The 27,777-nt window shown below is 41.3% G+C and overlaps 1 protein-coding gene across 1 annotated transcript in view; it reads left to right on the top strand.

Annotated features, from left to right (window-relative positions):
- EFHC2 (EF-hand domain containing 2) overlaps positions 1 to 27,777 on the top strand; it is a 58,936-nt gene that overhangs the window by 6,485 nt on the left and 24,674 nt on the right. Inside the window, exons 3-8 of the mRNA XM_081907802.1 lie at positions 4,503 to 4,653; positions 13,174 to 13,397; positions 19,205 to 19,456; positions 21,173 to 21,283; positions 21,585 to 21,723; positions 26,962 to 27,127. Of these exons, the coding sequence (XP_081763928.1) occupies positions 4,503 to 4,653; positions 13,174 to 13,397; positions 19,205 to 19,456; positions 21,173 to 21,283; positions 21,585 to 21,723; positions 26,962 to 27,127 (1,043 nt within the window). The remainder of the gene's footprint in view (positions 1 to 4,502; positions 4,654 to 13,173; positions 13,398 to 19,204; positions 19,457 to 21,172; positions 21,284 to 21,584; positions 21,724 to 26,961; positions 27,128 to 27,777) is intronic.

Genomic DNA, 27,777 nt, shown 5'->3' with positions numbered 1-27,777 from the left:
TTTGGATCACCAGAATGTCATTCCTGAAATTCATTTTGTCTCTGATACTGCGGCTTATTTTCAGAATTCAGAGGTTGCTTTTCATCTCATAATTGTCACCTTCAGAGAGAAGCATCTGTCTACATAGGAAAACAATTCCAGAGAGTATTTGCCATGTTATTGGCTGCTGTTTTATGTCATTCCCTGGGCACTTGCCTAATTCCAAAGAGCCCTACACACCTCACCCTGCCTTGCAATATTTTACACAATGATTTATTCCAAGGAAAACAGAAAAATGAATGAATTCCAATTTCCGCAAAAGTTCTTTTTGTCCCATTTAATTCACTTCAGCCCCGGATTTACCCTTCCAGTTTGTAAAGAAATCAGAGGTTGAAGAGAATTAAGCATTTGCTATTTCAGATAAACTGATTATGTAAACATCGTGGCATAAATTTGCTGTAACATTGACTGTGCTTTGTGAATGTGAAGTGCAGCAGCTGCTGGGCCACCCCATCCTGTGTACTAATATTAAGACACCTCTAGAGTTGGAAACAGAGCGTAAATGAATAACTGCACTGGGGTAGTGGAACAGTCAAGAGCCTCAACTATGAACTTCACTTAGTGTGAATGAATTTAGTGGATTTAGGCAAGCCACAGTCTCAGCCTCAGCCCATCATCTCCAGGATGAGGGCAATAATTGTGATAGCCATTGCTATAGCATTTTTGTGGGGATTACTTAACGGCAATTACTGCATCGAGGCATCATATTCATGGTTTGAAGGAGGATTGGGAATAAGCTCTGCGCTCATCTGCTCCCTGTGGTTTGTGCAAGAGCTCTACTCCAGGATTGCTAACCAGGATCCAACTGTAGTTTGCAATCCTGGCCTTGACGGCTCACTTAGATAACCATGATTTGCTGTTACATCCAAGCCAGGAAGGCTTCTGTTAAGCTATGCATACAAGGGGAGAAGGGAATGGGGAAAGGGAGATCACATGTGGAAAGTGCAAGACCTTGGGTGGAGTGCATGGATACTTATTTCCTATCCTCCAAATAATAGAGATGAGAGGCTTTGAACACTGGAAAAAGTGTAATATGAGTGATGAATGTATTATTATTATTAATTTATTGAATTTATATTGTTACACTTATTAAATAGTGTTATTAATAACATGTTTTTTAAAAAAAACAAAAAAATGTTAAGTACTATAAGCATTGTTCTGTTATTCTTATGCCATCTAAAGGTACTTTCACTTCTGGGCTTGGTATTTCAGCATTGTAAATTTGTGGTTTATGAAGTAGTTATGCATTAAAAGAATTGTATCTCTTTGTCCCTCTTTTGTAGACTTCCTGAAAATTTAAAATGAAGCTGAAGGAGAAGCGCGTGCTCATATTTCATTTTAATAATACATAAAATGGTGTGTTTAGTTTTTCCATTGTGTAATGCTTGCTACAAGGCTATAATGCTTGCAGCGTGATCTACAAGCCAGTTCAGCCAACGTGCTTTGGATTTAAATCATATCCTATCCTGTGAAACCAGTGAGGCACAATCAGCATAAATCCAAATACAATTACTTAACTGGGCTTGGGATTAGGATGTTAAATAGTTAAGTTGCATATGGGACAATTCATGCTTGAAAATGTTCCTCGTAAAATTTGTTCATCAAATTATACTGTCCAAGCAAGCCAAACATAATGCATTTTCCAGAGTGCCCCACAGGACTTGGCTAATTTCCATTCTCTCTCCCCGCCACCCATCATCTCTACTTGATATACAACTTCTGTTAATTTTATTTAAAGAGAGAGAATAAACATTAACACAGAGACACTCCAAACACCAGGCAGCTGGTGATATTTTGTCACAAAAGTTATATGCGTACATGAAATAGGAATATTGCAGAAGTTCAGAGATCGGAATCGGAAGGTATAATCTGCAACATTCAGTTCTTTGCTAATTTGAAAATTCTTCTTGCCGAGGCTTATGGTTGTTCCCTTTTGATATTTGTAATTTTAGCCATATAATCAGAGTTTAATTATCTATGCACAGCCTATCTAATTAGGAGATTAAATCTGCTCATTAAGTGCAAATTCAGACGAGACTTTACTCTGCATTAATAGCTTCTCTCACCCCCACAGCTGCTGTCACTCTATCTTGCTAGCAAGGCATACTTTGGCATTTTTTTCCAGTAAGCCACACTACAGGATTTCATCTTTCCTGCAACATGGATATGTTTACTCAGAAGTAAATACCTCTGTGTTTAAAGGGATTTACTTCCCAATAGGTGTCCATGCTTGGGGTCCCCTGTGTTAGGACTATATTAATAGATTTTCCAATGCACATTTTCAAAACTGGAAAATAATCAGAGCTACACATCTCTGCAGCATCGGAGGAATCAGACCTCACTGTGAAATTAACATCCCATAAACCTCCTGGGGAATTGCCAGAGTTCATGCAGCACTATATTTATGTATCTCTGGCTTTTAGAAAGTTACTTTCCTACATTTATTTTTCAAAGCACAAATAGGAAGATGTAATGTTGATCACCATCCTTAGAGAGAATCGTCCACTCTTCTGTATCCTGATGCTGTCCTTTCTGGTCTGGATTCAGGAGTATATAGTAGATGCCAGTGGGGACTTTGAGGAGGGCTGTTTCTTGTGTGATATGCATGGTCTTTCTTGACAAATAAGAAAAGAAAATTGCTGGAGGTTCTCTGTATACAGCCCCCCTCACAACTCATAACAGTATTATTGCTTGAAATATTGAAATATTCAATATTGAAATATTGAAATATATTTACTGAAATATTCAGTAAACTCAATCAGAAAACAAACACCACTCTGGCTCACTCTAGGTTGCTGCTTTTCTTTTTGCTCACACCACTCCATTCTGGCTTTGTCCTTCTAACTGCCTTCTAACCAGCTGCAATTTGTGGGAGGGGCCTCATCCATTTGCTGTTTCACACAGAGCCCCTTTCCATTGTTCACCCTAATGGCCCATCACCCAGGTGATCACCTCATCAGGAAGCTAGTCTGGATTACTTTGTAACACTTGTTGGCTCCAGAAAAGATCTGATTTAGGAAGGACCATTAATCATTTAACTATAATAATAAATGCATTTTTCTTATAGCCTGCCCTTCCTCTCAAGAGAGCCCAGGGTGGCTTACAATAATAATAAAATGACACACTAAAACAGTCTTAAAATCACAATTAAAACAATAGATCAGCAATATTTACAATAGCAGATAGTATAGAAAACATTTCTTAAGTTACAAAGGCTTGCAAGAACAACTAAGAGTTTAGCTGATGCCCGAACAGAACTGATGTGTGTTTGTGTGTGTGTACGGAGTGCGTGTGTCAAAATAACATTATTTTGTAATTTATATTTTGTAGCATTTCTGCACAACTTTCACATACTTGCCAATCTTTTTCACAATATGTGTTAGCTTGCAGACTGTTGTAATCCCACACATGTCTACACAGAAGTAAGCTCCATTGAGTTCACTGGGACTTATGCCAGGTAATGTAAGAACGTGGCATTGAGGCTAGGGATAGGAGAATCTGTGGCTCACCAGATGCTGTTGGATTCCCTGCTTCCTCAGCCAGTTGCGCGTTTCCCATCACTCGTTTCAACTGTTTTCTCAAGTGATAGTCTCATGTCGTTTGTGCCATGTGTGAATGTTGTCAACGAGAGAAGCTGGGAAACAGTACTCGATTGTACAATGTTACAGGGATGTTGCAGAAATTGTCCAGATTTGCATTCATACACAAATGTGGGGCTTCTGCCCTGCAACTACCCACCTCCCCAATCTCATATGCTCAATCATGGTGAATTAATGAGTGGTTTTTGGCTCCATGAAACACACACACAACATAATTGGTGTATGTTATGTTGATATTGTTGCTTCCAAACAACATCACTGACTATGGCAACAAATCACCCATACTCAGCCAACTCTTTAATTATGCAAAGTTAACAAAAGAAACTGGTTTGTAACCCTCCTCTTTTTGAGTGGTAAATATAAGGCCTGATTAAATGTGATTTCTTACGTAATGAAAGCGTGATGAAGATGAGTAAATGTAAGTATGATGAGCAGTACATGAACGCAGCCTAATTCATTGCGGGGGGAGGGGATAAGGACCAGCAAAGCCCTGCTTTCACATGCAACGTGGGAAAATAGAAGGGAAAAAATGAGGCCACACATTGGCTGATGAGGTAGGGATTAGCACATCACTACACTCTAATCAATGCAAGTTTTGCAAGAGTATTGGACTTCTCTAAGTAGAAAACAATTCAAATCACATGTGCAACAGGATGACTCACACTGCAGTCCTACACGCAGAATTTAATTGGACTCACTTCTGAGTAGACATATATAGGATTGCACTATCAGAGAAAGCTCAGATGTTGAAATCCAAATCTCTGTGCTTACATTTACTCAATGCACTGCTTTGTTTAATTTACAGCTTCACATTACTTGTTTACAACCAGTGCTTGTTGATTTTAATTTGTGTTTTTTGTATAGGTATTGTCTTTTGATGCTTATTTTGATGAAGAAGTTCCTGACAAAAATCAAGAGCTGTACAGAATAAGACATTGTAAAATATATTTTTATCTGGAAGATGACACAATTCAGGTGGTTGAGCCCCAAGTGAAGAACAGTGGAATTCCACAAGGTATTTTTTAGTTACAAATGCTCTCCTTGAAGCTTCCCTCTTCATAAACTGTAATCTTTGCCTGTCTGATACAGTTTGTTCTCTACATAGTATTATTATTGCTTACAAGCGGGAAACAGTTAAATGTTAAGAAGTTCAAGTTTAGGTTCAGTCACAACACAAGTTCCAGTGACTCAGGTTAAGGCCAGCTGTGAATCAGTAACCAGTTTGGTGTCTCCTAAACTTATTTGAACGAGATAGCATGGGCCACATTCGCTTTTTGGGGAATCTTACCCAATCAGAACTGAGACTCTTTTCTGAAACTTTGCCAAAACCAGTGAGAGAGATTTATTTTTGTGTGCCTTTTTCAGTAGAGATATAAGACTGCAATGTAGCGCTTTGGTTCTGTCAGTGTAAGGATTTTCTATGAGTGATGGAACCTTCTCTTCCCTCCATGTACCCTCTACATTTGTTCCTGGGGTTTCCCCAACCCACCGCAAAAGATTTTGGGCATGATGCAGTGGGAGGAGGGGTGAATTTTTGTCACACTAATGGGAATCCTTGTTCTGGCTTCCACTAGTGTAGGGATTGAGATGAATACGGCCCCTTGTGGTATGATTTGGCATCAACTCTAGGTGAGAGATGTCACCTTCAGCCTCTCTCTGTTTTTGTAGGAAACATTTAGGCAAATAATAAAACAAGCAAATGAAGTAAACTAGTTCAAACTGTAAAGTCAATGTGGGACAGAAATGTGTGTAACCTTGCTCAGGACTAAACCACCGGGCAGAATGAAAGCTTCAAATACTAGTTCAAAACACCTGAGGATGCAAGATTTTGGACTGAAGGTGAGAATGATCACCTTGAAAGATAAATTCAAATCTCTATTACCTTCCCAAAGACAGAATGCATAACATAGTGGTAATAAGAAAGCATCTGTGTTGAGGGATTTGACTGGATGGAGAAATTTTTGCATACATATACTGTTTATTCTTGTTAACTGAACACTGGCTGGCTAATGTTTTCTGATATGGAAGGGTTATATCTATCCCTTAGGGTTAACGTTAGTTTCTGGTGTAGTCCAGATCCCACAATCCAGAGCACAGCTCAGAAGGGGCTGGCCAAGTTCTCCAAGGTCAGCCAGTGGAACAGGAGAAAGATGCTGCCTGCTGGCGGACTTCCCCAAGGCCAGCTGGACGGGAAAGGAAAGTGCAGTCAGGCACATAAGGCCTCGGTCACATCCTCCAGCTTCAATGAATCACTGATTGTCTCAAGGCATCGGATGTTCCCAAATACTTTAGAAACTTGGCACTGTGTATACTCATGGTCTGGTTATCCTAGCTGGAAGAGGGCGATAGGGCATACAGGCTGTTGGGTGAACAGGAAACATGTTCTCAAAGAAATTGTTGTTCCACTCTTTAGGAACTACTACTCAGTGAATTTAGGTAGGGAATATAGCCTCCACTGACCTTGAGCTAGATGTTCTCTGCACAATGTTCTGCAGTTTATTGTCAGGATGTATCTAAAGCCACAGATTGAAAACTGTGTTTGTGGTGTAGTGGGTTAAGAGTTTAGGGTTGTAACTTTTTGCCTAATTTGGCACTGAGAGCACTGAAAATTGCTGGAGGAGATACAGATGTAATGAAATAATTACTGGAAGAATTGTGAAAAGATGCAGACTTGATGTGTATAACAAGCATTAAAAGTAAGGTTGTCCCTAATGCTCAGATTTTGTTTATGGATGAAATTGTTTATGGAGCCCAGAGTTTTGTTCATCTGCTGCATATTATACACCAGCATTTTCCCTGTTTGACCTGCTGTCAGTACTGTATAGTAATCAGTCACGTCTCTATTGACATCATGTTTCTGGGTCAAAACATTGCCCCTCTCCATCTTTGCCTATTAGCACCAGTATATTTCCTTGCAGATTCAAGTGTATGCAGTTTAATGGAGAAGAAATGCATGAGTATTTTTTTTTTAAATTATGTTTTAAGGGTTTATACTTGTAAGAGCCACCATTAAGAATTGGTTCCATTAAGGCTGTGATTTTATATTTTTCTATTTCATATTTTGTACCTTGTTTGTTGGACAGCCTACCATAATAAGTACTTCGCTTTGATTTACTAACTGGTTCATCCATCTGTGTATATATAGTGGCAGCTGTAGGTTGCTCTAGAACTGCAGTCCTTTATTCATTCAGTTATTGTGGAGAGTCCAGGCAGTGCCATTGCTATTAATTTCTGAATTCTTTTCTCATTCTTTTCTGATTTTTGTTGATTTTTCTGATGATGAGCATGATTGCTGCTTTAGCCCATCCTGTGCAAGAGCACTGTTGAGGTACCTTGTGGGAGGAGTGGCTTGTTGATTGCACGCTTGGTAATGCTCCAGCATTTCTGTTTGCAATACTGCTACCTGTTCTGTAACGGTCTTCCCGCTACCTTTTAATAAAGAGTTTTGCCACTTAATGTATTCCTGTGATCCTGTGCAGCCATGGTCTCTTTGGGCACTGCTGAATACAGTAGGACTTACTTACGCATACACATGCATAGGAATGGGTTGTAAAAACGGCTTGAAGGAGCATGAGTCAGACATAACAGGCAAGGAGAAATCCATCCAGTGCCAAGGGAGACATCCCCACATGTGTACTATTGCTTATTTGAGAACGGAGGTACAGTGGGATGGTAAGAAGACAGTATTGCTTACTAGACAGTTATTATATAATCCATGGGACTTAGTTCCAAGTAAACATAGGGAAAGCTAGCCAGAACACCAGTGATTTTAATTGGTGTTTAGCTAAATTTGGAGGAAGAACATCTGCTTCAGAAATTTATAGGTTACACAAAGCACCACACTGCACTGTGTACCTTCTTAAAAATTTGTTCATCCAAAGGGAAAGTATTGATTTGCAGTCTTGCTGCAAGGACATCACAAAACAATTGGGTCTGAGTTGTGTTGAGTCCCCTGCTCTTCTCTGGAGCCAGAATGATACCCTTTGCTTATCCTGGCTCCTTTGTTGCAAAGCAGTTCTTGGAAAAATGTGATGCAGAGTGTAGAAGTGTAGGACAGCATTCTGCTACTAAATGTTAAAAGTAGTTTAAAAGAATACTCAGAAAGTGCTTCCTTCATCCATTCCTTTTTAGCAGAAGGCATTTTCTCCTTTCTTTGCTATGTGGCTGGCCACTTCAGGTTTTAATATCACTCAAATTCCCCTTCTAGATGATTGCAGACTCGCAACACCCCAGCAGTGTTAAATGGAGTAGTAGAGATGGAACCATAGTGTACCCAGTCATAAGACAAGAATTATGATATCATGAAATTGATAGTTGAAAGACCTCACAGTCTGCAATCAGATGTATGCATTTCTTTGAGAAACAGCAGACAGATTTTAATCATGTTGATTGAGACACAGTAGAAAGACAGCATTTTGTACTAGATTAAGTTTTCTTGTTTTTATATTTTACGATCTCACAATACTAAGTCTGTCAGTTGTAAAGATCTTGGGATACCTTTGAATTTCAGGTGTGAATTCTATTGATATGGTGATATTCAGAACATAATTCATTGGCCTTGGGCAATAGTTTCTGATTTACACAAGGTAAAATGTAAAATGTTAATTGGTTTTCCCCTGGTTCAGAGGGGGGGGGGAGCAAAGTTTGCAATAAATCTCACCGTCTCAGATGCAGAGCTCAGATACAGTCTGCAAGCTGTGAGTGGGAGAGGAGAGGGGTTTTTTTTGCTGAAGTTTCTCCTGTTTTAATTGTGTATATAGTGTGTACTGTTTAAATATATTTTGCTTATGGAGTTCTCTCAAAATAGAGGACAAAACTTCAGAATTTCACAACTGAAAAGTGGTGTCTGATATCGCTGAGTCGAAGCTTTGAGCTTTGAAATGCAGAGTTGCCTTGAATAACTAGCTCAGGCTGAGTTTTATTTTGGTGTGCGATAGGCAGAAGCAGAAGAGGGGGGTTGATTTCCCCTCAGGCTCACAAGCTGGAAGTTTGCTTGTTTTAGTCTGTGTCTGCATCTAGGGAGGAGATGTGTAAGGCCTTAGACAGGGCATCAATCTCACTCTAATGATGACTGGCTGGAATTGGGCCAGATTCAGCTACGAGACGTTTCTGGACTGGCTAGTTCCAGGTAACAGCTCAAATGGTTTCAGTTTCAGACCATGGTAAAGAGCTGGTGTCATCATCCACACTCTACTCAGCAAGGAGCAGGTGCCACTCCCAACCCAGAGGGGAGAGGTATTGCCCTGAGGGGTACTGCAGTTTGATTAGATGGTGATGTTGTCGGTGGTTGACAATGTTTGTTTAAAGGCTGTGCCAAGTAGATCTTGGGGTACCCAACAGGTGGGGTAAGCTTGTACAAGCCGTGTTTTCTGGGCTTAAGCTGGATGCTTAGTGTTTCCCATTTCCTGAGGTGAATTCAGGAAGAGCCGACTTGTGCTTTGCATAACTAGTTGGTCAGTGGTTTTGCCTACATGGTGGTGTTTATAGTCTAGTGGCAGTGAGTTCCACAGATGCTGTGTAGATGGTAGCTAGTTTGCTCCAACAGCAGTCTAGTAATGCTGGTTAGCCTGAAGTCAGTTTCCTGCAGAGTTGAAAGCAGGAGTGTTTTGTATCCCTCTGGAGCAGTATGGGATGCAAGTGTACAAGCTGTGCAGTCAAGTTTGAGTATAGTGCCCATAGCTGTTAAATCTCCAGGAACATAGGGAGTGATGTCTGTTATTTACAGAGGGGGTTCTTGCTCTGTGCCAGAGTGGACTCGGTATTCTGGGAGGAGAATTCCCAGAAGGGGAGCAATTTTCTCTGTGATCATTCTTCTTAGGCTAGTGAAGAAGCCAAGAGGTGTTCAGCTCTTTTCCCAAAAGGCAGAGTCTATTTTCTCCCAAACGTGAAGGGAGGAGGGAAGTCAGAGAGAAAGAGATGGAAAGATGGTGTTCTGCGTTATCACAGGTTTCCATGTTTGCCTCACTAGGAAGTGGTGGTATGGCAGAGAAGCTAGCAATTCTAAAGTAACAGGAAAAGTAGCTCTGAAAAGGTTGCGCAAGTGTTTTCATTGTTCTTTGACCATGGGCTGTGAACAGGTGTCTTTGGAGGTGTCTCTGAGGTTCTTTGGAGCCAGGTAGCTGTTCCAAGTTGTCAGTGTCAGGAAGTCTGACTGGCAACTGTGTGTATCAACTGTGTGTGTCAAGACTGAGGCGGATAGCTCAGAGCCATTGGATTTTGAGCTGTATCATTCTGGTACTGGAAGTTTGCTGTATATTTCTCAATAGAGTAGACCAGATTAATTTACTCTGTTAGGGTCCTGAGTAGGGTTTGTAAGTACTTGCACTGTAGTAGTCTGGAGGGGGCTGGAACATGTTTTTGTTATTTGTAGTTACTGTCTTAAGTGGTCATCTTCAAGACCTGAGGAGCTGACGTGCTTTGTATAAAGTGACTGGTCCTGCTTGCCTGACTGGGAGTCAGTGTCGAGTATGGTGTTTCAGTTTGGCGATTCCTCGGTGTGGTGGACATCCAGGAAGCAAACTGATTGCTGCTGGTGTGTAACCAAATCTTAGTTTTTCAGAGACATGCTGAATTGGTTAAAATGTTGGGGTTTTGCAGTGCGTGATGTGTAAGTACTCCTTACATGGTCATGGTCCCTATTGTTTCTGTAAAAATGAGAGGGGGTGTTGATATTCTCTCTCTCTCTGTGAGAATCATTTGTTCCAGAAACAGAAGAAGTTTCAAGAAGCAGCAGAAGGCTGAGATTGTTTTGTCTGTGCAAGGACAGTTTCTGTGGGAACTGTGCTTTGGATAGGTGCAGTGTGATAGGAAATGCTGATTCTGTGTAACTTGTTGTGAGTCTCTTGCTTGCGCCCTGCGGTGAGAGAAACAGAGAGAGAGTCTTGGACTCTTGTTGGACTCTAAGCATGCCTTGACCACGGCAGTGGTGAATGCCTGTATATATTTGCTACCAATACGCTTTTATGCCTGTGAAGTAAACCTTCTATACTTGACTTAATCTTTCTGGTGTCCATGAGTGTTTATTGCCTACTTCAACCCTGATGTAGGTTGCTGCATTGAGATGTAACTCTGCTGAGTATGGATACTGGCACACACAGGCAGCGAAAGTGATGCCGGATCCAGTCCTTCTAAATCATCCATCAGAGCTTGATGAATTGATCCAACAATCACTAAGTCTAGCATCCCAAAATCCTTTTTCCAAGCACATGTAAAAGAAACAAAGAAGTGTGGAATTCACCAATAAATGCTATCAAATATCTTGTATAGTGTCTGCCCCATGACTAACTGTTCTAAGGCACATTCATTTAGTGTCTCTAGAATATTTACCACTGGAACACACATCTACCCAATCTATGTGAGGGTAATTGAAGTCACCTATTACTGCAGTATTTCCTCCTTTGGATGCCTCCCTGATTTCATTCTCCATCTCAATATCACTCTGAGCATTTTGGTCAAGGGGTGATAGCACACCACCAGGACTAAATTAATCTTGAGGGGCTGCATCACCAACCAAAGTGATTTTATGGAGGATTCTTCACCTTTGGGGATTTTTAGCTTGTTGGACTCTATATTGTCTTTTGATGTACAGAACACCACTTATTGCCTGTCTGTCCTCTTCCTGTAGAGTTTGTATCCACAGACAAGATGTCCCACCATTCTCTTCATTCCACCACTATATAAAAACTGTATTCTACGACCAAGCATTCCAGTTCATCCATCTTGGCTTGGAGGCTTCTAGCATTAGCATATATACACTTACATATAGTATATCTCTCCAAATGTCTTCTGTGCTTGCGTTTTAGGCTATTGAGCTTTGGCCTTTCTGAATTGCTAACACATGCCCTGTAATCTGAATGCCTAGTTCTATCCCTCCGCCATTTAAACTATCATAAAGTTTTCCATCTTCTTTCTAAACCACACCCTCCTCAGCTCCTGTTGGCTTTTCCCCTGCAAGCAGTTTAAATGTTGCCCTGCCACCTTTGTGATTATTCATTGTGTTCTGCATATTTTCTCATTATTCCAAAACCTTTGTCTCCTTGGCAAAAACCATGAAAGCTTTGTTTTGATATTATTATCAATTTTAAGTGTTGGAGGTTTATAGAAAAACTTAATGGATAGTTCTGCCTGACAAGCGAGAGGGCCTTTTCAGTTAAGCTCCTCATCTGTAGAATGCTCTTCCCAGCAAAGTCCACCCAGCACCTTGGCTGACATATTTTGGTGCCAAATTTAAAAAAATCACATTGTCCCCTGTGGTTTTTGATGGACTGTGATAATGATGTTGCAGTCAGTATGCTGTGAAAGCTTCCAGTGGCTTTTTCAGAGTGGGATTGCCATGTATAATTTTTCTGAATTGGCATGTGTTTTTGTAGGAATGTGTCAGTAGTACTGTAATGTATTTATGTTTGTGGTTTTTAAATATGCTGTCTGTTGCTGGAGACCAAATAAATAAATAAATAAATAAATGCTGCTAAATACTCTTAAAAAATTATAACTTTCATAATCATTACGATGACTTATTCCCCATGTTGACTCTCTTCTCTGCCACTGCCCTGAATCTCCTCCCCACTCACAGCAATGCTAATATTTCAGACACAGGGCCACTTTTTCAGGGCTTGCAGTTATTTAAATATCAAGCTGTAAAACCACTTCTAGTTGCATGTGGATGGTTGCATTTTATCTATGTGTGTATTCAGTTATTGGATTTATAACACGCCTTTCTACTCTTTAAAGGCAGCTCACAATACTATATGAAAAATTCAGTTTAAATGCAGTTTAAAATCAAACTATACCTTTACAATCTAAACTAAAAACATAGCACAGCACCACTGTACATCAGGCAGATTAAGCACTCTGGCAGAAGGCAAACCAAATGGTTGCCTAAATGAAAACTTATTAACTTGATGATAGAATGCCATAGGAGGTGGGGCCAGATGAGTCTCTTGAGGCAGGGAGTTCCACTGACCAGGAGCAGCTACAGAGAATGTAAAAGAAACACGCTTCACAAAGAAAAACAGCATGTTAATAATGAACGTAGGCTAAATCCTCTGATATGTTAATTTTATATGTTTTTTCTTTTTTTTAAGATGGAGAAGTATTCAAATATGTGATACTGTTTGAATTTTCTGATGAAGCCTGAAAGAGATTCAGCAATTGATTCTGTCAAATGTATAAACTGGTCCGGTGATTTTGGGAGTTAGAATTAATTTCTTTTATTTGGCTGTGACTACTGTTAGCTTTTGGTTCACAGTTCATTTTTTAGGAATGCAGACTGATAGATTTCAGTAAAAGTACATATTTATAATATGTTGGAATACAAGTATTAAGAGAATATCATTTTTTCTTATCTTTTTGAAGTGCTATAACTTTATGATTTTTTAAAAAACTGTTTTGTTTTCTGCTTTTAGAATTATTATTATGATTCTTTTGGGGGTCTCAATTTTTCATATCAGTAACAGTATTTTCCATATCAAGTAACTTCAGTGTAATGTTAGAGGTTGGAATATATGATATTAACTGCATTTCCTCTTCAATACAGGAACAATTCTTCGGCGTCATCGGGTTCCACTTCCGCCTCCTAATGAAGATCAGTTCTATACTGTAGATAATTTTAACATCGATACAGATCTAATCTTTTATGGTCGAAGATATAGGATTATAGACTGTGATCAATTCACCAAAAACTTTTTGAGGAAAATGGGAGTCAGATTGAACTGTCCAGTAAAGTGTCCAGATGATCCCTATACCAAAGAACGTCAGAAGGTTAGCTCTAGCAGTGCTGGTTAAGTACATGCTTGGTTGCATTGCCCAAATAATCGGAATGTTTTTCTATAGCATACAGGAAAGTATAAAGACAAGGAAAAGTTTCTTACCTTACCATACTTTTTTATTTCAATCTTTACAGAGAGAGGCTATAGAACCCAGTCTCTTGGATAATGTTGTTGTCCTGAGTGAATCTCTACCCCCCGTCTCTCCCACTTCCTCATTCATCATTCTCATCGTCTCCTCTACGGGTGCTGCTACATGCCCTCTGTCTTTGAGCTCTTTGCTTTCCTACTTTTAAGGCTTGCCAGGTTCTGGGAGATGGAGAGTCTGGAATGCTTTCTAATGACAACATGTCAGCTGGGTATTTTTCTGGCTCTCCCAGCTTTCCCCCTCATCTGCCTCTGAGCTGCTACAGTGGTACCTCTAGTTACAGACTTAATTCTTTCTGGAGATCCGTTCTTAACTAGAGGCATGCTTTCACTAATGGTGGCTCTTGCTGCCGTTCTCATCCTGGGGCAAAGTTCTCAACTCGAGGTAACTCTTCCAGGTTAGCGGAGTTTGTAACCTGAAGCGTTTGTAACCTGAGGTGTTTGTAACTCGAGGTACCACTGTACTTCCCTCAAACCCCTATTGTAAATCTATACTCTCTCCCTCCTCCTTGGGAGGGCCAGGATGGGGAGGTGGTCTCCATCATTCCTCCTCTGCCCAGTCCCTGACACCAGGGGATTTCAAATGCAGAGCTGTTAACATTGTGAATTTATTTTATTTTAGAAGAAAAACAAATCCAGAATGTGCCGGTTAAGGTAAAAAATTTATCTGAACAGGCCACATAATGTAATAACTGCACAATCCCATGCATATTTATTCAGATGTTAGATCCATTGTATTCAATGGAGCTTATGCCTCCCAGGAAGCAGTAAGTAGTATGGTGGGGCAGAACTGCAGAGCCATCCTCCTGACACCATCGCCACTGCTACTGTATGGTACTGGGATGGGGTAGGATGGCAGTGGAGTTGAGTGAGCCGCTGAATTGAGTCTACCAGTGCATCTATGCAGTCCTGGCCTCAGCATCATCTAGGCAAGCTGTAGCTATGCTTGTCCTGAGAAGGCTCTGCCCCACCACACAGGCCACTGCTGATCCCAGATAACTGTGCATAAGATTTCAGCCTAAAATTGTTGAGCATATTTCTTGACTTGAATTCTGTTCTCTTCATAATGGAGAGCAGATGAGGATGCAAAATAGCACACAATTTGTGTTTGCATAGTGTTATATTTACCATCGATGTAAAATCCAGTGTTTTCAATCCATCCGGTGATGAATGAGACTGTTAAAATCTGGTTTCCTCCTTTCATTTTGCTTTGTGCATAGCATACTACTGTAATCGGTAGACATTAGTGGCTATTGTGAAATCCGGTGCATTTATATAGCATACTGCTGTCATTTGTAAATAAATATTGAACAGCAGATTAGTGAAAACTGTAAAAGTAGAAAAGAAAATGCTTATAATTATTTTTTAACACTGCAGCTCTGTGTACGTACCTGGGAATAAACTCCACTGAACACAAAGAGGCTTCCTTCTGAGTTGAACTTCACAATCTTGTACAGTACATGTTATGTGAAATTGTTTTTCTTTGAATTTATTTATTTAAAATGTATATACCATATTCCCTGCTATGAATTTGACATCCAAAATGGTGTTTAATGAACTGTAAACCCAAAGCTCCCTGAAAAAGCAATATGATTTGATATGTTAATCAATTTATTGCTCTGGTCAAAGGCACACACACACAGACCCTATCCCCCATCTTTTTGAGACCTTTCAACTGATGATCAAAAAGGTTTTTGCAGTTTATTATTTAAGCTCCCCAGAGCCTTTGCAGAACTGGTTATGTATACAGATCAGTGCTATTTGAGCTGAAATCTTGATTAATTCAGTACCAGAGGAAAAAGCTGGATGCAAGCTGATGCTGAGTGTAGGCCTTTAGGTCTCTAAAAGAAAAAAATATATTGCAAAAAGGCCCCCAGTATATGAAACTTTTGCTTTGTCCATCTATATATTCCTTGTGGTACAATTCCAATTGAATTGTTTTCCTGCTGATCCCACTGAATGTTTTGGTAGACATTTTGTTTTGCTGAATGAGGGTGTAATGTATTCATAGCAAGTTTGTTTTAAAGCCTGGGAGAGAAACATAGTGATAAATAAATACTCCAGAGAGAGATTAAGTAGAATAAATCTCCTGATCTGTCATATCTTGGCCAAGCTTAACCTGCCTTCTCCATTTTACTGATGATCTTCAGTGTCGTTTGTCAGAAACCTAGCTGTAGTCTAAAACATTAGCATGAACATGCCAAATTATTATAGTTCCAGTTTGTAATATATTTTGGGATGACAACAATCGAACTTTTGAATGGCAACCTTTTGAATGGCAAATTTTATTGTGATCCTAGTTTAAGCATATTGCTACTTTTGTTGTTTAGTTGTTTAGTTGTGTCCGACTCTTCGTGACCCCATGGACCAGAGCACGCCAGGCACTCCTGTCTTCCACTGCCTCTCGCAGTTTGGTCAGACTCATGTTTGTAGCTTCGAGAACACTGTCCAACCATCTCGTCCTCTGTTGTCCCCTTCTCCTTGTGCCCTCCATCTTTCCCAACATCAGGGTCTTTTCCAGGGAGTCTTCTCTTCTCATGAGGTGGCCAAAGTACTGGAGCCTCAGCTTCATGATCTGTCCTTCCAGAGAGCACTCAGGGCTAATTTCCTTAAGAATGGATGCATTTGATCTTCTTGCAATATTGATACTAGTAACATTTAGATGCATTTAAAGCCACTTTGTATGGTATTGTTTGTCCTGTCTTATGCCAGCATTACAGTTCTTTTGCAGGATGACATGAGGCAAATGAAATCAGAAACTGTAGGAAGAGGGTGGTGATCCTTTGTCCTTTGCGAACTGCAAATTTTGATAAATAAATAAAAATCTTTTGCACTGCAAATTGATGACAATAAGCCACATAGCATAGGCTTTATATTGCCTTAATTGGATTACAGTGCAATCTCCTGTATATCTGTTTACTTCTGAGTAAGACATGTAGGTAGTTATTAGTAGACATGTATGGAATTGCATTGTTAATCTTCCTCCCTTATCCGTTCCTCTGTCTCTAAAAGGAATTGTGATGGAACTGTTTTTAGTTGAACTGCATATAACAACTGCTGGGGAAGCTATATTTCTATTTATATTGCCATTGTTATTTATTTACCATACTTGGTGTTTTAGCTGGCATGTAAAATAACTGACTGGGAATGTATATCTTAAGCCCAGCTAAATAGGGCAAATCTAACTGTGATCTATTCTCCAGGAGGACTGCTGCGTCAGTCCATGGCAGATTTAGAGAATTGTTCATCTCTCTGTTGTTATAATAATGCACTGTAGAATATAACTCCTTTAACAGTATATTTCACTGATAAGTGAGTGGCGCCTGTAGTATCTTTTAGCTCTCTGTGTTGGCATTTACACTCCACTTTTCTTGAAAACTAAACTTAAAGCTGTTATCAGTAAAACAGGCCAGTTACAAAGAACAATCACGCTGAAAGACAACATAAAAATTAGCCACAGAAGAAAGACATGAAAAGCATAGTAGTAGTCAATAACACTAATGTGGTGTGATGTTTAGAGTGTTAGACTAGGAACTGGGAGGCTCAGATTCAAATCCCCATTTCACCATGATGCTCACTGGGTGAACTTGTCCCAGTGATCATCTCTCAGCCTAAACTACCTCACAGAGTTGTTGGGAGGATGAAATGGGGTGGGGGTGAAAAACATGCATGCCATCTTGAAGGGAAAAGTGGAGATGTACATGTAGCAATGAGCAATGAAATAAACACAAGCAATCCATAAGCCCCATATAATGGGAAACTTGCTCTGTGTCTCCTCACCAAATGAAGTGAGGGAAAGGGCCTTCTCAATGGTGGCACCCTAGATTCACCTTCTTTATGGGTTGTCCCCCCCCCCTGTGAACACCTACCATATTGTTACTTTTTATGTCTTCATCTCTTTGTATCTTGTGAAATATCTGTTTAACAACAGCAATATTGGTTTGTTATGGTCATCTTTAATACAAGGTATAATGATTTATTGTCTGTCTGTGAAATTCAAAGTCCCTGCACTCTGTATACTCATTCCCTTTAGCAGCCGCATGTACTTTCAGGTCCCCAGGCCCTGTGAGAAACTTTCCTCAGAGTACAGACATCTTCTAGGTTATTACTTGCATCATGTTTTTATTCCATCTTTCCTTCAAGGAGCATAGGCTGGTTTACCTGGAATTTGTCCCACTTTTGCTTCACGACAACTTTGTGCAATGGACAGAGAGATAGTGACTTGTCCAAGGCCACCCACTAAGTTTCATGGCTGAGCAAAAAGATTTCAGTTCAGCTCCTCCTGGCCAAAGTCCAGAGCTCTTATTTACTACACTGCTTTGGCTATTAGCCTGCTATATCCACAGCTCTCCTACCACTTACGTCCTTCCCAACTAAACTAAATTCTCTCTTTCCTCACAGCTGTTGCATTAGTTTTTAATGTTTTATGATGATTACTTTTCGAGTTTGCAACATCAAGCCAGATTAACCAGTGGCTGGGACCCGTGTGCTGATAGGGAGGCAAAAAGATCTTCTTTCCCATCCCTTCTTATCTCGGATCCCTGCTTCCTCCTCGACTCCTTTCCCAGTCTTCCTCTTGCCCCTTCTGCATTTTGCTTCTGTGATGTCACAATATCAGCAGTAAGTGTTCTGAAGAAATTAGAAGGTTCTCTTTGCTTTGTGCTTCCTTCATTCTTCCTTTCCTCTGCCCCCAATTCACCCAGGTTTATTTCATTGTAATTTGAAGGTAAAATTTCAGCAGTCTGAAAGTACACAAGCTTATTCTGATGCTACTCGTACAATGCCTAGGGCAGGGGTAGGCAATGTGGTAACCTTCAGGTGTTTTGGATTACAATTCTCATCCCTGGTGTTGACCATGCTGGCTGAGGCTGATGGGAGTTGTAGTCCACAGCTTCTAGAGGGCACCACATAGACTTCCCATAGGCTGTTTTGTCTCATCACTAGGATGTTCCAGCTCTGGACATGAACAGTTTCTTCTTCACCTATTTTTCCCCCAACCCCTCCACCCACCACTCCTGACTCTCCTTTGTCCTTCTCTCTGCCATCTCCATTTCATGCCCTCCCTGATCTAACAAGTTAAGTTAATAATTTTAAGGAATACTGACAGGTCCCCTTTGAGAACAGAAACAACCCCCAGTTGATTAATAAGGACTGCACAGTTTAGTTTATTGTTTAGTATTGTTTTATATGGGGGGGGGACAAACTTCAGGAAGAAAAAAAGCCATACCTTTTACCCCTTCCACAGGTAATTACATAGATAAAAATAAAAAGTTGCCTGATGGTAAGGTAGTCATAGATGTATTGCTATTTACTGAGGGTTTTCAGTTTTATAAGTTGGTGTTAAAAGTGGATTTCAAGCACCTCACTTTACAGAAACTGTTTCAGTGTTGAAAGTGTTATTCAGATGCTTGTTTACATTGAGCATATATTCCACCTGCTCTAACCCAATTGACATATACCCCAGCATTGTGAAAATCCTGAATGACTTGTCACAAGGGGCAAGAGAGAGTGGGTGTTCCTGACTCTAACCCTTGTGGCTCCTGTAAGGAATACATGTTTAGAAGCTGATGAAATGTTTAGAAATAATTCTTATCATGAAAAGTAGATGTTTCTGTACATAAGAAAAGCTTTCACCTCTTCTCTCCTGACCTGCAGTTGATAGATAGTATGAAACCTTTACGTCCATATGAGCGCTTTGATACACTTCAACAATTTCTGGAGCATGACGGACACGTTTTACGTTTTTATGGTGTTTGGGATGACACAGAAAGCATGTTTGGGGATGTCCGAGAAGTGGTGCTACATTATTTTTTGGCCGATGACACCATTGAAATAAAAGAAGTGATACCACTGAATTCAGGTCGGGATGCCGTGCCTTTATTCCTCAATAGGAAGAAGCTACCCAAGGTAAATTATGTATATATATGAAAACTATGGGTGGTAGTCATTATTCATTTGTTTCCTAAGATGACTGGGGTGTATTAGGTGCCAACTACCCACCTGTGGTCCATGTTCTATTCATTTCCATGGGAGAAGAACATGAGAAGAGCGGTGCTGAATCAGGCCAAAGGTCCAAAGGCCCATTGAGTCCAGCACCCTGCTATCCATAGTGACTAATAAGTTGCCCTGAGTAAAAGTCAAGACCCCTTTTCAGGGAAGCTAAGAGTTTCCCCCCATGTTGGAAAGTTCTACTTTAGGAAGGGCCATAGTTCAGTGGTAGAGCATCTACTTTACATGCAGAAAGTCCTAGGTTCAATCCCCAGCATCTCTGGGTGAGCCTGGTAGGGACCCCGTCTGAAATCCTGGAGAGCAACTGCTAGTCACTGTTTATAGTACTGAGGTGGGTGGACCAATGATTTGACTCCGTATAAGGTAGTTTCTAATCTGTTCCCAGAGGTGGACTTAGGGGAGCGAGACTGGTTTGGTTGCACTGGGTGCAGAGCCCTGGGGGCACTGCAGAGGAGCCTCTACTACGATGTAGAATGGGATGCAAGCGGTGACACTGACTTTTGGCTTTGTGCAAAACTCTTAGTGGCTTAATTCATAATTCAGAAATATCCTTTATGGCCTGTTAGTTCTGTTGCCTGCATAGCAACAGCCGCAGATCTCACCCATCTCTTCCTTTATCATGCTTGGCCTCTGATGTCAGTGGTAACACCATAGTGGATTCAGAAGCTCACGTATATCATTTTATTCAGCATGGCCAGGGCATAGTCTGAAGGCACTTGAGGCTCCCACCTTGCTTATTTTAAGCAGGTTTAGCTCTATTCAGTACCTGGATGGGTAAGGTAAAGATAAAGGACCCCTGGACTCTGGGGTTGCAGCGCTCATTTCGCTTTTCATGCGAAGGGAGCCGGCGTTTGTCCGCAGACAGTTTTTCCGGGTCTTGTGGCCAGCATGACTTAGCCGCTTCTGGCGCAATGGAACACTGTGGTGGAAACCAGAGTGCACGGAAATGCCGTTTAGCTTCCCACTGCAGCGATACCTATTTATCTACCTGTACTGGCATGCTTTTGAACTGCTAGGTTGGCAGGAGCTGGGACCAAGCAACGGGTGCTCACCCCATCACGGGGATTTGAACCGCCGACCTTCTGATTGGCAAGCCCATGAGGCTCAGTGGTTTAGAAGGGGAAACCACATTATGCCACCTTAGGTTGTAAGCGAAAGCAGAAATGTAAGAAAATATATAAGATAATATAAATATAAGTAAATATAGAAATGTAAGAAAATAAATAATATAATATATAAATATAAGTAAATATAGAAATGTATAATATAAATATATAAAAATAAAATATATAGAAATATAAGGAAATAAATAAGATAATGGTGATATGGAATAAGAGTGCAGATCATAGCTCAGTGGTATATGTGTTGCAAGCAGAAGGTTTCAAGTTCATTTTCTTGCATCTCCAGCTGAAAGTATCAGTGGCAGGTGATGCAAAAGACCTCTGCTTGAGTAGGCAGTGCTGTGCCAGGTGGACAGGTAGCCTGACCCGGCATTAGGTAACCACCTCATATTTTGTAGAGCCTCAGGTACCAGATAGTGCAGGATATTCTCTTATGTTGCCCTGCTAGTTATGGATATTAACTGCCTATTCCTCTCCTCCCCACGGCCCCCAGTATGGTCCAATTGGACTGTACCAGCCTGGTACAATCACAGATCGGACAGTCCTGAATGTGTTTGGAGGATTAGTAGGAAATAAAGGCCGTTACATTCTGGACAATCGTAAGGTAAGCTAGTTTCTGTAATTATACATTACAGAATGCAACTTTATTTGTTTCTGATCTCCACGTATGTGCTATGTGAAGCAAGCAAGATTCCTTTTTTTAAAAAAATGATATGCACACCACAAAATCCAATGTTTCTGTTTCTGTATTATAGCATTTATTGGAATGAAGGTGGTGGTGGTGAAATAAAACATTTTGTTACACTCACCTCTATTATGTTATGCCAAGTTTCTACTTCCCCAAAAAGCTTTCATTTCAATGTGAGATTCATACAGACTTTTGTATTTTTCCTTCCCATTGCTAGACAGGAGCAGTGCACCAGGAATTTTATAAAGACTGTGACCTGAGCATAGGGTCAGTAATCAATGTTTGGGGAAGAAAGATAGTTCTCTGCGATTGTGATGAATTTACCAAAGAATATTATAGGACAAAGTATGGAGTCAGTAAGTAACAGTACTGATACTTTTATGTACTAATTTTGAACTGTGGATTTACATGGAGTGGCTATTTTTTTGGGGGGGGTGGGTCTTTTTTTTTTTTTGGAAAAAATTTTTTGAGTAGTTTTGTATTCCTAGGACAGGTTTAGGTTTGAAATCTATGTAAACAATATATTTTGTAAGAAACAAAAATGTAGATTATGCCCAGTGAAGGAATAATGGAATTCCTGCAGTTTTGGCTGCCTTAGTTGCTTCAGCAAATGAAACAGCTCCCCTTGTACAATGCAGATATGGGTCCACCATTTAAAGGGATGGAGAAGACCTTACTAGTCTTACCACTGATGACACCAACTGCTAGATTAGATCAGAAGGATGCTATCCAGAACCATTAAAAGCAGTGAATGGTATTCAACAACATTTTACTCAGAGTAGACATATGGAAATGAATGGATCTAACTTGGTCATGTCCATTAATTTCAGCAGGTCTACTTTGTGTAAAACTTAGTTGAATTCCACTTAGTGGTATTACATTTCTTTCATTGGAATCTGGACCCCGTGTATTGTGGCACTGTATTGTCTAATAACAGGGGTGTCAAACTAAAATTCATCGGGGGCCGCATCAGCAGTTTGGTCACCCTCAAAGGGCCAGTTATACCTGTAGGACTATGTGTCCACTCTTTATTATCACTTTCCCATCTCTCCTGAAATTGCCTTCCCTCTGCATCAGCTCCGCCTCCGCCACTTCTACCGCCCCCCAAGGCCTGGTCGCTCTTCTTGCGCTTGTACTTGTCCTTGTACATCTTGTTGCGGTGCCTCTTGCACATCCAGGGCTTGCGCTGCTTGGCCACTTGCGTGGTGGTCTCGCTGCAGCCTTTGTAGGTGCAGCTCTTGCAGCCGCCTCCTCCTCCTCCTCCCCCTGACTGGGCGCCGCCCTCCTCCTCGTTGTCCAGATCCTCCAGGCCTCCGCCGGGCCCAGCTCATAGAAGACTGTGAGCCCTGAGGGCGCCTCCGAGGCCCCCCATGACAGTGGCTGCGGCTGCCGCACCACCTGGGGCTGCAGCAAGGTGCCCACCGCATCCCCGCCGCAGGGCTGCATCACCAGCAGCGTGAGCGGCTGTGGCGGGGAGGGGGAAGGCGACGATGAGGAGAAAGCAGCCGAGCTGCCGCTCGTGTTCCCGGAAGGCTCCGTCCCTCCGGCAGGCCTCGCAGCCAGGGCCTCCCGCAGGGCCCCTCGGCTGCCACAGCAACGGCAAACGGGCGCCACGGGCCGGGCACTGACAGGTTGCTGGCTATTACGCATGCACGGGGAAGATGGCGCACACGCGACCTCCGCCTCCTTTCCCCGGAAGCTCACTTAAGCGTGCAAGCATAGAGGCGGCGACGGCGGGGCTTTCCCCCCAATCCTTCCCCGCATGCGTGTTGCACGCCCGACGTCGCACATGTCCCAAAAAGTCCGCTAGGGTAAGCGATCTCCTTTATGATATTGGAGTTAGCGGGAGGATTCATCGCGCACATGCGCCGTCGCTTTGGCAGCCTGTTCGATGGGCGGGTGGGAAGCGACTGGGTTTCTAATAGCTGGCTGGGGCTACACGGCTACACGGGCCACATGATGAGGTCTGGTGGGCCGGATTCGGCCCGCGGACCTTGTGTTTGACACCCGTGGTCTAATAACATCCACAGAGAGAAATCGGACCAACAAAGCGTTTTAAAATATGCTGGGGAGAATATATTAATTATGTTGAACTGACTGTGTGTTTTAGGGATAATAGCCACCTCATACATTATTTCCTGTGGTGACCAAGTTTTTAATGGCTCACATGAGGGCTCTGTTTGTGTGAGCCAGAGTAACAGGAGGAAAGAAGAGAGCTTGAAAGATGGACTTTCTTGGTCTCACAAGCGCCAGCCAGAGTTTCTTGCTCTGCGGATCAGTTGTACATATATGACCTCTTTTTCATTTACCACCCCCCTTGGCAATTCTCTAACCTGATTGCTACTCTCAACCATCTCTTTACGCCAGGCATTTGTGACTGATCTGAGCAAGCTTATGTATTATGACTTCTGTTCTGAACGAAGCCTTTTGTGGGCAGACAGCAGTTCTTGTGCACGGGCAGGACAATCTGTGCCCTTCACACTTGCTGTTGGCCGCACCAAATACATAGGGCCTGCCCCGATCGATAGCTTTGAAACAACATAAAACTTAGTTTTAATGCTATGTGTACGTTCCTGCCCTGGGGGACCATTTGGCGAAGGATGGATCATAAATATATGCAATAAATAACTCATTGGGGACAGGAGGAAGAGCAGAATCTTCACTGTGCTCACCTGTGGACAGATTATGTCAGGGTACAAAAGATACTATATAAATAGTCAGTTATATTATCAGCCCACCACGGGGCTATGGGAAGGGACCATAGCTCAGTTTTAGAGCACCTGGTTTGCATGCGGAAGGTTCCAGGTTTAACCTCTGTCATCTCTAGTAAAAAGGTCAGTTAGAAGGCGATGGGAAAGTCCTCTGCCAGTCAAAGACGACAATAGTGGGCTAGATTACAAATAGCGCAAGGCAGCTTTCTATGCAGCCTCATGATTAGAGGCTTCTAGTGAATTCCAGGTGACGGGAAACCTCTGGAACACAACTGAACTCTAGGCAGATGTTATTATATTTCTCCACAAAACCTGGGGCTGCATGGATTCCCCTTGAGGCATAATTTCCCAACAACTCTATTTTTAATACACTATAAATTGGAGTAATCTTTTAAAACCAGTGTTTATATATTTGCATGTGATGGATATATTGGAAGTTTTGCTTTGTTTTTTTGGCAAAATGCCATGCATTATCTCTCTGACAAGAAATTACTTGAGTTCAAAAACGAAAATTTCTCCACTCACCAAAAGACGACAGATGTGTTCAGCGCAGAGATATATATTAACTAATCTTTTTAAAGCTGTTCTCTGTCACATTCTTTTAAAAACATCACTGCTTAGAGAAAATAACAAGTTGATTGTACTATTGTGAAATCCTAATTATCACAGATTGCACTAAATCTACTGGCATTTCTGTTGTCATTTGCTGTTATATTTTCATTACTTTAGAAAATGTCAGGATAACTTTACAGTTTGAGGGGAAAAAATATTTCTCTGCTGACTTCACCCCTAATCAGTTTCTGAATATATTGCTGATTGGAACTACGGTTCTAAACATAATTCCTTGAATGTAAGTCTCATTGAAATCAATGAAACTTACTTCTGAGTAAATATACTTAAATCTGCATACAATGCAGTTTTTCTTAATCAGTATAAATTACTTTTACCTAGATTGCTCCTATCTATGTGTGGTAAATTATTTATATAAGTTAACCCAGCAATTATTTCAGGATTAGATTGACATAAATTTCAACATTGATTACTTAGGTGAGGAAGTAGATGGCATACTGGACCACATCAGCGAGGCCAAAAGGGGGGAATTGTCGTCTGGGCAGCCCAGGGCCTCCATACACTCTGCCCAGGCTTGTGCCCCAGAGAGATAACTTCAGTGCTGCCAAAGCAGCAAAAACAATGTGGGAGGCAGCAGTTATGAGTTACTAGTCTCTGTAGCCACAATGGGTGCTGTGATACTCCAGTGGTTTGACTTTGCCCCTGGAAGTGCACTGCATTGTCTTTTGAGACAGATGGATGTCAACAAGTACCTCCTAAATAAGTACCTCCTGATGTCTGCTCTGAATCTTCCAACACTAAGTTTCACTATCCACGAGTTCTAATATTACAAGTGAGGGAGAAAATCTGTCTCTGTAACCGCACCATGCATGATTTTATGCATCTCTGTATTAGGAGGAATGTGCACTAAAATGCATATGAAGTTTGGGGAGCACTTTAATAATAATAAAAAGCATAAACTGATGTGGAAGTGTGGGCATACTGCACTTAAGACTGAAAAATGAAAACAGCAGATTCATCCAGTTAAAGTTCAACCCTTTTAATTATCATTGAATGCAGTTGGAGATTTAAGCATCACCCTAAATAATTCAGATAGGTGGTATTAAAAGGTTGTTAACTTTTCCTAGGATTTATACCTCCTTGTCTCTAACATTGCCTCGGTGTTTCTACCTGGCATCCTTCAGCTAAAGGCAATCTGCGGCTGCTTTGGGGGAAGGCTTTTGTCACTACCCACCTCCCGAGCAAGCAAAGTGGCAAAAATGTTCCTGGGGGAGGAAAGCAGCTTCTCTTAATTCAGGGCCCATTGAACAATATATCCCTGTTGATCTCAGACTGAAGCCAGTGTAGTCCGTGAACTGCCTGGCAGGAGGAAAGTAAGCTGTTCCCCAGCCCATCCACTTTTTGGCCTCCTTTGGGACGCCATTTCAACATGCAAGTTCTCTTTAGTGCATCTGCTAGCGTTGCACTAGATGGCACTGTTGGTATGCAAGAGAGATTGTAATCAGAGTCGTATTTGTTATGCAAGCCCTGAAACCCAGAAGCACCAGGCTACCCATACATTGGAAAACGCAACATTTCTTTCTTCTCAAAGGACACATGCCCACCATTACTTTCTAATTCTGCACACACATCCTTCTCAGTTCTGGTTTGTTTTTTTTCAACTGCCATGTGTGGATGTCTGTCCATGATTATTATTTTTAAACAGCAAAAATGTACTGATATAAACCAAGTGAACTCAATGGAAATGAATTGGCTTAACCCCCAAATAGTTTTATTTAACCCGGCAGTCACTATGTAAAAGGTTGGGTGCTCCCATGCAAGTTACACATTGTTGACTATGGTAATGATGTCAACGAGTAAATTATGTTTATGAGGTGAGTGCAGATCAATTCACCGGGATTAAGGCAGCATTTAAGAAAAGAACACAGAGTGGAAAAGACAGGTTTGAAAAGGCTGAGCCCATTGCAAAGATAAGAAGGACTTTTGTTTGTTGGCAGTCTCCCAAGGCTCACGGAAACATTTCGGTTTTTCCCATCCATAGAGAGAAGTTGACAGAAAGCAGAGAAAAATATCAATCACAGTATGCTCCCAGAGGAAACAACTTGAAAAATATTTTCAAAATTGGGCTTTCCTGTTTAGGGGAAACATTTGCTTTTCTAAAATGCACACGTTATTCTTCAGTAATATATCTGCCAAAAGGGGAGAACAGTTTTGTTTCCTTAGATTGAGAAATCCTATCTTGAAATGCAGTGCAATTCTTAACATATTCAGGAACTGAACAGTAAAATGTCAGTTGCCAATTTTGTGTTACAGAGGACTTTACTCCAATTCCGTACAAAGCACCACCTCCTCCGAAAGTAGAAAGAAAGTTCCCACCGTATCATGGATTTGGCTCTGAAGAGGACTCCCTTTGCTCCTGCACGGGCCTGCTTCCCAAACCACCCCAAAAAGACTTCAAGAAATTCATGGAAAAAGACAGGTACCTGAGCAAAGGCAATATTAGGAACCTACCCCGCCCCCCCCCCCGATTCCTGAAATGGAAAGTGACAGGGGGAGGGAAATTACCATTAAACGTTTTTATGTCAACCGATTTTACAAAAGGGCTTTGTAATATTCATAATTCTTATGAATCAAACAGATAATAGATTTTCAGAATTTAGAGTCTGTTTTCCTACCATACATGCCTGTTTTCATTAATCTCAAAGGCTTAGCTCTAAAAGAGATAACAAGAACCACAATAGTGACACACTAGTGTCCAGTATGTAACGGGGGAGGGATGCAGTTCTCTCCTTCCTTTGTTTTCCCATTTACTTTTCCTGTTTCCACTGTCTAATCACATGCTGTGCTGCCTAGTGATGCTTTATCAGTTTTGTAAGGGATTCTGGGTTTTGTTAAACTTTTTTTGGAATCAGTGCTTCTGTGTTACTGTGGTTTGCTTGGGAGTTTTTATTAGCAGAATGATGGAGGGAGAGCCCAGACATGTCCGCTTACCTGCTTTTTGGCGGTGCAGCAGTTTTGTGGGACAGCCAGTGCCTCCCCTCTTGCTGACGATGCAGGGCTGGGTGTCGGGGTCTGATCTCTGCCGGAGCACAAACTTCAGCTCCCACTGCTGGCTTGAAATCCTGCTCT

This window comes from Podarcis melisellensis (genome assembly GCF_964234715.1).
Source record: "Podarcis melisellensis genome assembly, chromosome: 4".
Taxonomy (NCBI): Eukaryota; Metazoa; Chordata; class Lepidosauria; order Squamata; family Lacertidae; genus Podarcis; species Podarcis melisellensis.
The sequence above is the reverse complement of the archived record's forward strand: the minus strand, read 5'-3'. Positions and strand labels throughout refer to the sequence as shown.